General features: G+C 40.2%; 1 protein-coding gene across 1 annotated transcript in view; it reads left to right on the top strand.

The window, feature by feature from the left end:
* Window positions 1-8,864, top strand: part of ipo11 (importin 11) — a 115,548-nt gene extending 106,684 nt beyond the window's left edge. Inside the window, exon 30 of the mRNA XM_049485502.1 lies at window positions 7,080-8,864. Within this exon, the coding sequence (XP_049341459.1) occupies window positions 7,080-7,244 (165 nt within the window). The 3' untranslated portion in view covers window positions 7,245-8,864. The remainder of the gene's footprint in view (window positions 1-7,079) is intronic.
* Window positions 8,865-14,577: the final 5,713 nt, after the last annotated feature.

Below are 14,577 nucleotides of genomic sequence, written 5' to 3'. Positions count from 1 at the left end.
TGCCTTGAGAAGCAACACATGATCGCCAAGAGTTGGGGTACTGAAGTGCCCATTTTGAGATCTCAACTCAACCCAACTGTTATTGTTTCTCAAATAGAACATGGATTTTCTTGCTGAAGTTCCTAGCAGCCTAGGTTTAACTTTAAGATTGCAAACAAAGGCAAAAATGGATGGATAATGGACGTCTTAGATGCCAGGTAATTTGTCAAAATGACCATTTAGCAGCCCCTCTCAAAGATCTGTCATCTCATAAATTTTTCAATGCATCGTAGATTCATGTCTAGCAGTCCACGATTTATCATAAAGAGGAAGGAACTCTACCTAAAATCTTTTTAAAGGACAGCAGATTAAACACTTTTAAGCCCACTTGTGGCAAGATCCAGTGTCTACTCAGACCACACCTGATTAGCAGCAATCTGAGGTTGCTTTTTTTGGTGAATGAATGTATTCACAGATTGATAATCTAGGTGTTCCTTATGCAGCTTTTGCTGATATTAGCAAGCAGGAAAATAAGAATCTCTACAACCTGAGCTGTTCTGTACTGGAGTTTCTGTGCTATCCAGGGTTTTGGTGGTATTTGTTAACCAATTCTACCATCTCTAACCAATCTGACCATTTCTAAAACAACCGGCCACCCAACTCCTCGTACAAGCAGTGGTCATCTCATGACTCGACTACTGCAATGCCCTGCTAACAGGTCTCTTGGCATGTGTTATAAAACCACTTCATATGGTCTTCAACCAGCCAAAACTGGCACATGTCACCCCACTGCTCACTGAGCTCCACTGGCTACCAGCTCGAATTAAAAAATTCTAAGCTCTTACAATCGCCTACAAGGTGATGACAGAACAGCTCCTTCCTACCTGCACTCACTCCGGAAGACTTACATTACTTCCCGGCCGCTGTGCTCCTCCAATGAACCTCCCCTTATTTTGTCATATATTCTCACAAAGCAATCCAGACTGTTCTCATACAGATTTTCCCAATGGTGGGTCAAACCATCTATTGCTACCAGAGTTTGAGCATCCTTCACTACCGTTAAGAAACTTCTGAAGGCAGAGCTCTTCAAAGAGCACTTACTCTCTTAACACTAACAAACTAACCTAATTTCCTTCTTCCCATCCTTTCCTCCTCTATCCCACTATTTCACTTTGGCATTCCTAATTTTGTTTTGCCTCAAAATTCTACGTCCTCTATTGCTAAATGTACAACAGTATTTATGGCTCTTTTTGTTTTATGTTTTTTAGTTTAATTCTAAAAATGTTCCCACATTTCAAAAGTAGTCTTTGAAATTGTGGAAAAGTTCCAGAGTCCCTAAAGTGTTCTTGAGTTTCCAGGAAAAAAAACCTTTAGAGGTCTAAATGTGGTGTGTTATCTTGTAGTGTTTTGATGAAGGTCAGTCCTGCTTGTTGAAGATTAAGATCCTGCTCCGCTGGGACGCAAACATGAAGCAAGCAGGACAGGAGTCATAATCAAACAGCCACTAATAGCACTTCATTACAGCAGATGCGGCAAATGCTTCCAAGCTTTTGCATCATCTGGGCCGTCAGCTGGATTGCCTGGCTTCTGCATTACAGGAGAGTGTCCTGTTCACCCCCGGGGACACACATGTTCCGCAAATGGGTTAGGAGGTGTGTGGGAATGAATGGGACCATGAAGTAGTCCTGACATTTATTAAAGTGTAATTTAGGCCTTGGAGAAGGTGGAGAAGTTCCACAGATTTGTCACCAGGTGGGACGTTCCGGGTGGGAACCTGGAGCGATGGCTGTGTGCTGCTACTATTTCAGCAATATCATTACCTTCCTACTTTCCTACTACTTTTTTATTAATATTGGAAAGATGACCTCAATCAGTTCTGCAGGTGTGGATATGGGATGCAGTTGGATAAGAGTAAAGAATGTAGAGAACATAGTACAATATATGAAGTCTTTATGGACTAATCATCAAATAAATAGTTGCACATGGAAGAAAATTTCTGACTGCAGTGCTATTGGGAAAGAAGATACTGCGTTAGAAAGTTACCAAATGTTAAAAAATGTTATTACTTGTACATGTAGAGAGAGAGTTGAGATGTGAACCGATATGGATGCATGGTGGTTAGGTCCAGGTTGTAGCCTGAATGTTTTGCCAACTGTGTTATCCTGGATTGTGATGGGTGAACTGTGGGTGCTCCCCAGACCAATAATTGGTCTCCATTACCCTGTACCGGCTGTCACCTGTCGTTTTCCATGTGGAGGACAGGGCAAGAAGCTATCCACCCAATAGCATCACTCCCTCCAAGGAGCATTCGCCCACTGACCCAGCCATAACAGCAACATGTCAGATGTTTCGGGAGATGTAGAGGAGTTGTAAAGGTTCCTAATGGTGTCCTGCGATAATCCATCCCATGCAGCTTGACGATTCCTTTTCTTTCTTTTTTTTTAAGTAAGCCCTCTTAAGCTGGCAGCAGTATATGGACAAGCATTGTCCTGTTGTTATTGTGCACCTGAGTATGTGTTTAGAATACAAAACCACGACTGATGATCTTAATCTTCCCTTCTTTTGATGGGTGTATTTTAACCCATGAATTACTCTGAATTATTACACTGGTGAGGTGAGGTGGTCTTTATTTCAAATGGGAATTATTGGACTTAATAATGATGATAGAAATAATATCCCATCATCCAAATCCTTTTTTGAGTTGTCTTAAGCCCTATATGGATGGGATTTGTTTCTCAGTAGGTCCTGGGGTAATTGTCTCTTTAATGGGGGGTTGAGGTACTCTGTGATTTTATTCCCGTCCGGAACAACCATGTGCAAGTTTTGTCACCTCACGTTAAATAAAATAGCTATTTGTCCACTGCCACATATAATTACACTTCGGCCGCACGTTTCCAAGAAGATCCATGAAAACACAATAGTGAGTGGAAATGGAGGAGCTACTGAATGCGATGTCGTGACTAAGAAAGCCAAAAAACTCACTGGTCCTCCTGTTTTTTTCAATTGCAGTCTGGATGCAAGAGTTTTATCACGGAGTAGAAGTGGGAAACATTTTTCACAGATGTCCCCCTGAGAAACTAATCCCGTCCGAATAGGTCTTTAGGTCTACTGTATAGTATTTCTTAAAGAACCATTAAATAACCTTTATCTTAAGTCTGTAGTCTTAAGTCTCTGTTGAGTTGAGTTGAGTGTTTTTACTATGAGCTCAAAGTCAAGGATGGTTTGTTTTGTTATTTGGAACTATGAACACTGCTGTCCTGTGTAGGGGAGAGTACGTTTTCATGTACGTTTTTCCCAAGTGAAAATTCCAGACGTATTAAAGGAGACGGAAATTCATCAGAGGCTTCTGAGCAGTGTGTGGAGCGGTCTGCCAGCCTTTTCATTACAAAATACACTTTTGATATAAGTGCAACATCATGGAAAAGGATCTAGTGTTGTGTCCTATGACTTTTGCCATGTCCCATGCTATCTAATGGTGTCTAAAGACCATTGGCGAGGCATTTCTTAGGGCTAATGTTTATGTGGTTATCCAGAACTGCATAAAGAACTGTGTCCAGGCTTGGCAGTGCTGCTGCAGGTCTGTGTAAAAGTTTTTATCCAGGCTGTAAATTACGCTCTAAGTCCGGAAGTGGACGGGTTCTCCTCATCCTGCAGGCGGTGTTCCATGGATTGATCGCGTTCCAGGGAAGCATCAAGGCTGAATCGGATCTTCTGGAGTGTGCGTTGACTGTGGCTGTTTATCTACCTGAAACACTCTGGCTCTTCCAAGGTCGTCTCCAGTGGCATTAATCTGGGGTCCATCGATCTGTCCTGCTCAGGCTAACGATTTACAGCTGCGAAGATGTTGCCCTACTAACATGTTGCCTGATGCTTCACCAAACTTTCTGATGTTTCCTCCCGTATTTCAAGAGCGCCAAACTTCCTGCACCCTTTCTTTCTTCCTGTGAGACAACTTTTGGCTCGGTTTCTGTACAACAACTTCTAGATCTAGAGATGTTTAAATTGTCTAGTGCAATCTCTACAAGGATACTTTTAGAAACTAAGCAAAGGAGTTGTGTAAGGAACTGAAAAACTAGAACTACTAAAAAAAAGGACAATTCACAAAAGTTTTTCAACTTCTAAAGAACAATGTAAGAATTGCCTTTAAAAATGAACCATAGAAGAACCACATATATTTTTTGAGTATAGGGTTTGGATTAGACCAGGGTATAGACCAATTTATGCTTCTGTGCTACAGACTGACACGCACGTCCCCTGAAATGTATCTATGTATTATAGTGAAGTAATCCTCATCAACTGTGGTCCTCTGAGCATTTTATCTCCGCCTTCTCATTTTCTTCTCTTTCATAATGTAACTGCAGTGTGAGATTCACCAACACATAAACAAGGATAAACTAGTGGTGTCAATTAGTGGCATTCTGTGGTTAATCCCGAATATAGACAAGTTAAAATGCCCATACTTTATGGTATTTCTGTTACAGAGAAAGATCAAATAAATGTGTAGAGTTGTGCACAATAAAAAGCTATAGTACGCTTTTTTATTATAATATCTCATTGAAGTTTCAGTGATTTTTAAATTATTTTAATTTGCTGAGTAAATGTTTCAGGGAAGCTCTGTGTGTGTGTGTGTGTGAAAGAGAGAGAGAGAGAGAGAGAAGATACTGGTATTAGAATGGGTTAATTATGAGATGAATACATATTTCAGCATAAATAAAAAGCAATAGCACTGCTGTGTTTACATCGCTAGATTAAAACACGTAATACTTCACCAGACTTTGTGAAAAAGTGAATTATGGGAATAATTTGGGGCCAACCTGTGTAAAAATGACGAATTAGCATAAAACAGTTAACATTCATTCCAGATTAATTGTGATTATAAGGCGCATTAAGCAACACTAGTAAGGATGCCGATATTGAAGAATGCAAGGGTGTCTAACGGGGAAGCTGGAGGAAGCGCCTAATTAAATAAACAAACAAACAAAAAAAAACATTTTCTTTCAAAGTCAGACGAGCACTGGGTGTTACACAGATTTCTCTCTACTGGTGAGTAAAGCGCTTCAGTTTATTTACAGTAAGCTTAAATTTCCAATATCTTGTCTAAGCGGGACGTAAATGCCTCTTCATCTAGTTGCTTGTCCCATGTAGCTAATTTTAACAAGGCAAACACAGACTACAGTCCAAAATACTCTCCTCTGAACAGCAAAAGAGCTAGTGCTGCGGTTAACAGCTAATGCTAATGCTGCTGCACCCAGCCTTAGTGCTGGAGAAACTTTACTGAAAACCCACCCTTATAATGCTGTAATTCAGCAGAGTGGTTTTACTGTTCCTTACAATCTACTGCTCCTTAGATATAGGTTTTGAGGTTGTGTAGTAGGGTGAGTGTTGCATATTAAAAAGGAAACTATGTAGAAACTTTCTTAGAAAAAAAATATATATAAAGAGATAAGCAGTATGTTTTCCTTGTATATAAAGGACTTTTTGTTGCCTTTGATTGGTTGTTTGTAATTGAGTGTAAAGAAGCTTTGAAGAACACTGAGGAACCCTTAAAGGGATGCCTGGAAAGCCCTGCCCCATACAGCAGTGTTTCTGTACTGAACTCTGACTGAAGTGTGACGCAGGGTTTTCCTGAACCGAGCTGAACTCCAGAGTTCTGAAGAACCTTTAATATGAGAAGAAGTTGAGGAGGTCCTCTAATCTCAGAGATGAAGGTTAAGTGCTTCGGGAGGAGTTGGTCAGTGTGAGCAGAGGTCAGATTATTTCTGACCTTGTATCACTGAGTGAATTTGTAGGTATCGGATCGATCAGATGAGTTGATAAACAAAATGAGATCAGTCTGCTGAGTCAGAGTAACTGAATCCAGCCTCTTCACTGATCTGATTGTGCTGCTCTCTAAACTTACACTGGCTGAGCTCATGTTTCCAGTGGGTTTTTCTCTATTGATAAAGTTAGAAGTGAACACTTGTTAAGACTTGAGTCCCTATATTATTACTATATATAGTTTAATATTTGCGTTTAATATTTGCTAGTGCATCTCAAACAATTTGAATATCAGGGAAAAGATACCTTATTTTAGTGATTCAGTTCAAAATGTGAAACTCATAGTTTATATCATTTATATCATTTCTTTTTTTGTTAATGACAATGGCTTACAGCCAATGAAAACCCAAAAATCAGTGTCTCAGAAAATTTGAATATTATGTAAGACCAATTGGTACTTTTCAGCAGAGGGAAGCATGAAGTGCTTTTAAGATTTTGTGGGGAAACACTGCACTGACTTTAAAATTGATGTAACACAGTGGACTAACACCAGCAGATGACATGTCTCTTTAAACAGCACACAGTCCAAGCCGCTTGAGGTCTAGTGTGAAGTTTCAACAATCAGTGATGGTTTGAAGAGTCATATAATCTGCTGGTGTTGCTCCACTGTGTTATATCAAGTCCAAAATCAGTGCAGTGTTTTCCTGGAAAATCTTACAGCACTTCATGCTTCCATCTGCTGATAATTTTTATGGAGATACAGATTTCATTTTCCAGCAGGACTTGGCACACTGACAAAAGTACAAAAGTACTAATTGGTCTTATATAATATTCTAATTTTCTAAAACACTGATTTTTGGGTTTTCATTGGCAGGTCTGATTACATCAATCACTGGGTCTTTTCACAAGAGGGTGTAAATGTGCTTCTATCGCTGCCCTATAAAAAGGTTGTCAGAGACTACAGGTGGACAGTGCACCTCTTTATAAAATATCAGTGGCTACTACATATGCCTCTATGAAGCACTTGAAGACATTTTGTCACATGGCCTGAGAAAGGACGGTTGTTTCGAATGCTGGATGTGTGAAGATTTGAAAAACCATCACATACAACAGTCTGTCACAGCTGGTAGCAGCTCAGTGACATGTGTAGGACCTCCTGCAGCATGTGTTGCCTCTTTTAGCAGGTTTTTCAGTAGGATTATGCTCATCCACAAACAGCAGGGCTTTCCCAGTAATGTCTCTACCAGACTGCAACACAATCTTTCCAGATTTATCGCCAATATCAATATATTTTATAATATTAATAATGTACATTTTTACTGTTTGTGTCTTTGTGTTTGTAGTTGGCGCTGGAGGATCCGGTCCACACCGTGTCTCTGCAGCAGTGTGTGTATGAGAAGCTGAAGGCTCAGCAGCTGCTGATGGGCGATGCCGGGTTCCAGGCTCTGATGGAAACGGTGGACACAGAGATTGTCCGGCAGCTCCAGGAGTTTCTACAAGGACTGTAAACTACAAACACCAAAACTACACCGACTGAGCTTCCTTTATTATGATGTTATTGCTTTTTTTTTTTTTTTGCATTTTTCCCCTTTTTGTACATTTTCATTGATGCCCTCAAGCACACCATTTGATAGACTAGACTGGGCAAGAGGGATTTAATAATAAATTGTGAAAATGAAATTGTGTTACAGCACACAGAAGAAGGAAAAAACTGATATGATCAGAAGTATCTGATTTATAAAGAGCTGAGCGACCTAAACAGTGTTTACATTTCAGCAGATTTTTTTTTAATTGAAACAGTGTTTCTTTTGATTTACAGTGTAAAAGAACCCTCTTATTCCTCCTAACCCCATTTACCCCATACTACCCCCATTTTACCTTACCTTATCGTCTCTTATCCCATCTTAATCCCCCTCTTATTCCTCCTAAACCCATTTACCCCAGACTACCCCATTTTACCTTACCTTACTGTCTCTTATCCCGTCTTCACCCGCCTTTTATTCCTCCTAACCCCATTTACCCCAGACTACCCCATTTTACCCCTTACCTTACCTAACTTACCTTTATCTCATACTCTACTATTTTCTTACTCCACTCACATCCTTACCCTGTCATACCCCTTTCCCCCTCCTACCCCACATAAACCCATTTACCCCAGCCCCACCCCTCTTTGGTCCACCCAAAGCTTACCATGTCTCACCCCAACTAACCCATTTTACCCCACCTAGTCTCCTCTTACTCCACAACCTTACCCTGTCTTGCTCCATCCCTGTTATCTCACATACAGTCTTTTACTCTATTTCTACCTTACCCCTTTTACACCACCCCATCCCTTTTATCTCACTTACACTCTCTATCTTTATGGCTATTCTACCCCACCATACCCCCTTTTACTCCAACCCCAACCTTATCCCCTCTTTAACACACCCCTTCTTACCCCCCTAACCACTTTTATCCTACCTCTTCTCAGTCTACCTAAACCTTACCCTTTCACTCCACCTTACCTGCTCTTATCTCACCCCTTTTAACAACAACCTTACACACTTTCACAACACCAAACCCCCATCTTACCCCTCTCCACACCCTCTTACCCCACCCCAGCCTTTCCTTATACCTTACCTTACCTTACGCATGTGCTCTGTTGCGCTCAGAAGTGAGAAAAGCCAAAACTACTTAAAGCTACTAACCTTACTGTTATGTTTGGGTCTTTTTTTCACAGTAGATCTGAACACACACTCATCATACTCTGCAGTGAAGTGTATTGAACAGTGTGTGTGCGTGTGTGTGTGCGCTTCACTCACAGCTGGAAACATGCTGCTATTCCCACTCAGGACCTGTGGTTCAAATATACGATTCAGCAACCACACAGAGGTCTCACAGTATCCTTTATTTTACAGACACTTTTAGAAGTGTGGGTTGATTTTTATTTTTTTATTTTTGAGAGATCAGAGCAGTGGTGAGTAATTAATTATCACTCTGATTTGAGTTCTGATTTTGAATAAACGCCTTATCCTAAACACCTTCCTTGCCTCACTGTAACTAAAGACTCATTCACACTCACTCACATGTTTATTCCACTGTACAAACATTCATTTACACATTAATTCCAATAAAGATTCACATATTGACTGCTGTAGTGAGTACAGTATTATTATCATTATTATTAAAAAGTATCTATCTGCTAAATTTCCTTCGGGATCAATAAAGTATCTATCTATCACTGGTTCAGGCTTGCTGTGTGTGCTCTGAACGGGGGGGGGGGGGGGGTGATATTTCGGGTAGTATATCCATTATGCGAGAAGGAGGAGTCAAATGCTTATACTGTAATGTTACACTATGACCCTCATTACCCCATCCGTCTTACCCACCCTACCTACCCCCTATTTCCCCATCTCTTTTACCCACCTACCCCCTCTTAATCCATATACTTAATCCTACCTACCTTCTTCTACACCATTTACGCTCTGTTATCCCATGTCTCTTACCCCAGCTGCCCCCTATTACCCATCTACCCCTCTCTCTTAACCACCTACTCCCTCTTACTTCATCTGTCTTACCCCTCTCTCTGACCTACCTGCTCCCTTTTAATCCATGTATCTTATCCTACCTACCTCCCATACCCAATCTACCTCCTTTATCCCAGGCATTCTACCCCATTATATTCTACCTCTCTTACACTACCTACCCTTCTTAACCCATGCCTCCTCCCCCATGTACCCCCTTGTACCCCGTTTCTCTTACCCCACCTACCTCTTACTCCACTTACCCCCTCATATCCCCTCTCTCTGTCTTACCCCACCTAACCCTGCTTACCCCACTTGCCTTTTCTTACCCTACCTACCCCCTCTTATCCTGTCTCTCTTACCCTACCTAAACCTGTTTACCCCACTTACCTCCTCTTATCCCACCTAACCCCTCTTTTCCTGTCTCTCTTACCCCACCTATCTCTGTTTACCCCACTAACCTCCTCTTACCCCACTTACCTCCTCTTACTCCACCTATCCTCTCTTTCCCCACTTATCTCCTCTTTCCCCACCTAACCCCTCTTTCTCTATTTCTCTTACCCCCTCCCTACCCCACATACCCCCTCTTGTCCTGTCTATATTACCCCGCCTATTTCCTCTTTTCCTGTCTCTCTTACCCCACCTACCTCCTCTTACCCCACCTAACCCCACTTACCCCTTACCTCTTTTTACCCCACCTAACCCCTTTTACCCTGTTTCTCTTACCCCATCTAGACCTGCTTACCCTACTTACTTCCTCTTATCTCATCTAACCCCTCTTACCTCATTTCTTTTACCTCACCTACCCCCTCGTATTCTGTCTTTTACCCCACTTACCTCCTCTTTCCCCACCTAAACCCTCTTACCCCACCTACTCCCGCTACCACCTACACTCTCTTAATCCTTTCAATGCCTCCTACCCCATCATACAACATTGTTTCATCCAAAATGACTCAACTGACAGGAATAAAACTTGGTGGGTGGTTGTGTCAGACTCTCCTGGAGTGACTCAAAAAAGAATTGGATCATCTTCAGTGACGAGTCCTGCTTCTGTCTTCGTAAAGACGACCAACGTATCCATGTGTGGAGGCACCGTGATCAGCGCCAAGATGTTGCACATCCAGGAGGCCTGGTGTCCTGGTGTTGAGTGCAATTACATACAATGCCAGATCACCTTTGACCTTCATTACAGGCACTTTCACCGCCCAATGCCTTAATGAGGTCCTGCAATTATTTTCCCTACCTTTTCTGAACGAACACTGAATGATGCACTTTCAACAGGAAACTGCTTGTCCACAAACTTCCGCCATCCCAAGAACTGCCACATCACCAGACCTATTGCCTATTGAAAATTTGTAGTATACTATTGGACACTGTAAAATCTACAGGAACTGCGGGATTATTCAAGCTGCATGGGATGGATTATCGCCAGGCACCATTAGGAACCTCTACAACTCCATGTCACAAGTCTGGCATATTGCATTACACATGTATTTTACAAGTTTTCTGTATGTGTAATTCAATATATATACATATTGGCCATATCAGTCAAAATCTATTTTTTTAAATTAATTTATCATTAATTGTTCCTTTTTTCTTTTTTTTTCTTTTAAAATTACGTAGCAATTATTACACTTCCTTCTGGGTGCAACTACTTTTTTAAGGATAAGAGTGTATATAACTGTTGCTTTTCTCATTTTTTTACTGTTTTATTCCAGCAGTGTTGTTTCATACAGTAGAGTAGAAGATGCTCGACTTGATCATGAGTAGCTGTGCCCAAATTGTGGACTAGACCTGACAGCTTTCCCCATCCTTTCGTGAACCTTATGGACCTGAGTGTAATCCCAGTGCAGCAGTGCGGTATTAAAGGTGTAGATGGAAGTGCTGAAATTCTTCTGCACTGAGATAAATGAGCTTCATCTCACCTGCTACTTGCTGTGTTTATCTAACGTCCAGTTTTACTGCTGAGGTCGTGAAGCTGAGAGCTATAAGAAGAACGCACACTGATTAACTCACCTTCAGAGGTCCAGAGGATGGTGGGCTTAGAAGCACAGAGTAGTGGTGTGCTATTTTTTTTTATAGATACTTTCAGGTTTCTTTCAAATTATCCTGGGATTTAACATTTTTTTTTAAACATCACTCCTCTTTTTTTCCTCAGGTTTCTGTGCTGGAACTGATTATGAATATAAATGTCTGATGTTCCTGCAGTGACTGTGTTGGATTTGGAGCAGTTTGTACAGAGTGTAAATGTCAAGTGTGGATAGAATGAAAACACTGCTAGATCTTTAGTGAGCTCACATAATTGACCTGAATCCAGGGGGGTGGAACTGAGCAATAGTAGTATTGTAGCCAAGCATTCAGTTCTTCTTGTTAATGGGAGTGAGCATCAAGATTGACGTTACACTTATGTAGCGCCTTTTATGAAACTCAAGGACGCTTTCCAATTAACACTCTATACGTACTCAGTCACACTTACACATTTCACATTACATTTACTCAGCATTCATATACATACATTTACTCAGTGAGAAGTGGCAGCCAGTTGCGCACAGTGTATTCTCAAATGCTGGAAATGCCGGAAATGATCATCTACCTGGAGGACTGCATTGAGCACTAAGGGAAATTTACAGTAGCCAGTTCACCTGATTTCTGTGTTGTTGTGGGTGCTACTGACCAAAACCCTGTACTTGGAGGTAAATCTGTGATCACTAGGCGCTCGCTTTGTCGTGTATTGTGAAATGCTAAAAGACCCTCGCTGAGTCACCGGCAAATATTTAGCAGGTTTAATATCAGTCAGTGACTGGGAGTTAAGAGCAGAACCCTATGCTCAATATCAATCTAACTTGCTATTGGTGCCAGCTTAGTTGTTAAATTTAAATTTTAAACTATGTGTAACAATTCATTTTTCAAGATTTACTCTAAATAAACACATGATTACAAATATATTTTATTTTATATAGTTTTATTTGATACTGAGGAGGGTTTTGACCAATTTCTGCAGTGCAGGCTGGTTAAGTTGAATGTTTTTTTTTAAAAGGACAAATAATTTTTAAATTGTTTTTTTTTTTTTTTTTTTAAGGTTTTAAGTATTGTCACTGTCCAATGGAAAACATGTATCTCCAAAACAGCAAGTTTATAGGAGAGAGATAAAACCTTAACTTTTATAGGAAGTCAATGTATTTTAGGTCAGTTTGTAGAATTTCTATAATCCAATATTCCATTAATCCATTCATCAATAATTTTTGACACCATAAAGAACAGTCTGTGTGTTCAAATTATGAATTTAGGAAACTAAAAATCGACGTAACCAATATACTGATTGTGACCGAAGCTGTCCACCCTGTTATGGTAAAATAACACCATGAAATATGATTTTCTTGTTGTTTAATGTCTTACTAATATGATCAATTGTCTCAATTTCTTTTTAATTATGAAAAACAGTTGTCACAATATTCTGTTAATGATGATCTGAACTAAACAGCTTTAACTGATGTATTAAAGGGAACAATAAAGGTTCATCCTCCTTCCAATGAAGGTCTGCATGTGGTTCATTAAGTGTGTTTGGGCTTTTAAGGGGCACTTTATTATATTACACCACTTCAGATGTTCCCCACATTTTAATCATGGACATCTTACACACTATAGAATGAGAATAAGAGAAGCTCAACGGCTTCATTACTTTTTGTTATTTATTTTTTTTCTTTTTTTACTGATTTAAAATGACTGCTCTAATTTAAATAATCCATCATCTGGATCATTACAGGCTTGGACTTACTGCAGTATCCGCAGTAATTGAACGTCCGTGTGTTTTTATCTTTACTGGAGTGACTGGTTGGTGAACTGTGGCCACCGCTGTTCCTGAATGGTCTTGAGCATTAAGCATTCAGTTCACTAACGGCTCTGCGAATAGATATAGGTTTAATTCTGCTGTTTGACGTTCTCCAGTTGACGCTCCAGCCGTGAGGAAACGAGGTCGGGCCCTGCTGGTTAATGAATAGTTATGAACAGGTCCATGGCGAAGATCGTTACTCATTAATAATCCAGTGATTTCATCTTAATGATGTGCGTAACGATGGGAATGCATTATAGATGCCCATACGTTAATGTAAAGCAGTGTGTTGGTATCTGCGGGGCTGCAGGAAGCTGCGTGTGAAGTGTGTGTTACTGAAGCCGTACGGCATCTCAGGCGATTTATCTGATAAAGAGCCAGAAAAAATAGTCTTGAAGAGGCTTCAGATTTGGAATCGTCAATCATCAAATACACCATGTACAAAGAATGTATGATAAAATGCCGAAAAAATAGACTCCCCTATATCTTTGTACATTTTATATTTCAAATTGACCTTTTTATTTCATAAACCGTCCCTAAACACTAAAAAAAATCGTAACAACACATTTAAAAATAAAGAAAATGCATGATGTCCGTTGTAATGGATGCAGGGTCTGAAAGGGTCAAAAAACAGAATAAATTGTTTTACTAAAAAGGCAAATAAAACCTACCTGTATTTTTTTTTCTGCAGCAAATGGCAGTAGTGGCGAGACTCTAGCGTTACTGCTACTGAGTTCTAACTGGCTGAGCTAATTCTGGAGATACAGGCAGAGCTTGTTTAAAATACTTATTACTTGGATTATGAAACAGTTTGAAATATGTCTGCAGTACTGAAATATTTGATTTTGTTCTGTATTGAGGAAATAAATGCTTATTTCACTATACAAATGTTCAGACATTTATAAACTCTGATTTTACTCAATTGCTCCATATGAACCCATGCATTTTGAACTCCCTTCAAGTGGGTATTCTTCTCTCTGTCATGGCATCTCTAGTTCTCACCTGCGTTTAGTTCTTGCGTGCTCTCATGATAAATGTGTTGTCGGAGAGCAGCCGGATGAATCTGCGATTTCCCACGGGGAACATTTGTGTAATTTGTGACCCTGTGGCACCAATCAGTCATGGTGTGTGAAAACCACAACAACAAATAGACTTGCAATTATTGCACAACCAGTCGTGTAGTGTGACCGGCACCATGACTGGAAGACTCAAACAGTTGTGTAGTGTAAACCAGGCATTACTTGTGGTGTCAGCCTTTAGGACCTTAATTCTTTGTAGTTCCATTCTTTAAACCTCTTACTTTGTGTTGCCCAGCTATTGAAGTTTTTTCAATTAAGTGAGAGGTTTTAAGACTCTTACTTTTGGAATTCCATCTCTTTAAAACTCTTTTTCCTTTAGGACTGTTATTTTTGAGTCTTTGAATCATACTGTGGTAAATGTAAAACTTTAGGACAGAACCTTGTATGCTCTTATGAGTTAAAGTCTTAAAGACATCAGACCTCTTACTCT

This window comes from Astyanax mexicanus, chromosome 12 (assembly GCF_023375975.1).
Source record: "Astyanax mexicanus isolate ESR-SI-001 chromosome 12, AstMex3_surface, whole genome shotgun sequence".
Classification (NCBI taxonomy): Eukaryota; Metazoa; Chordata; class Actinopteri; order Characiformes; family Acestrorhamphidae; genus Astyanax; species Astyanax mexicanus.
The sequence above is the reverse complement of the archived record's forward strand: the minus strand, read 5'-3'. Positions and strand labels throughout refer to the sequence as shown.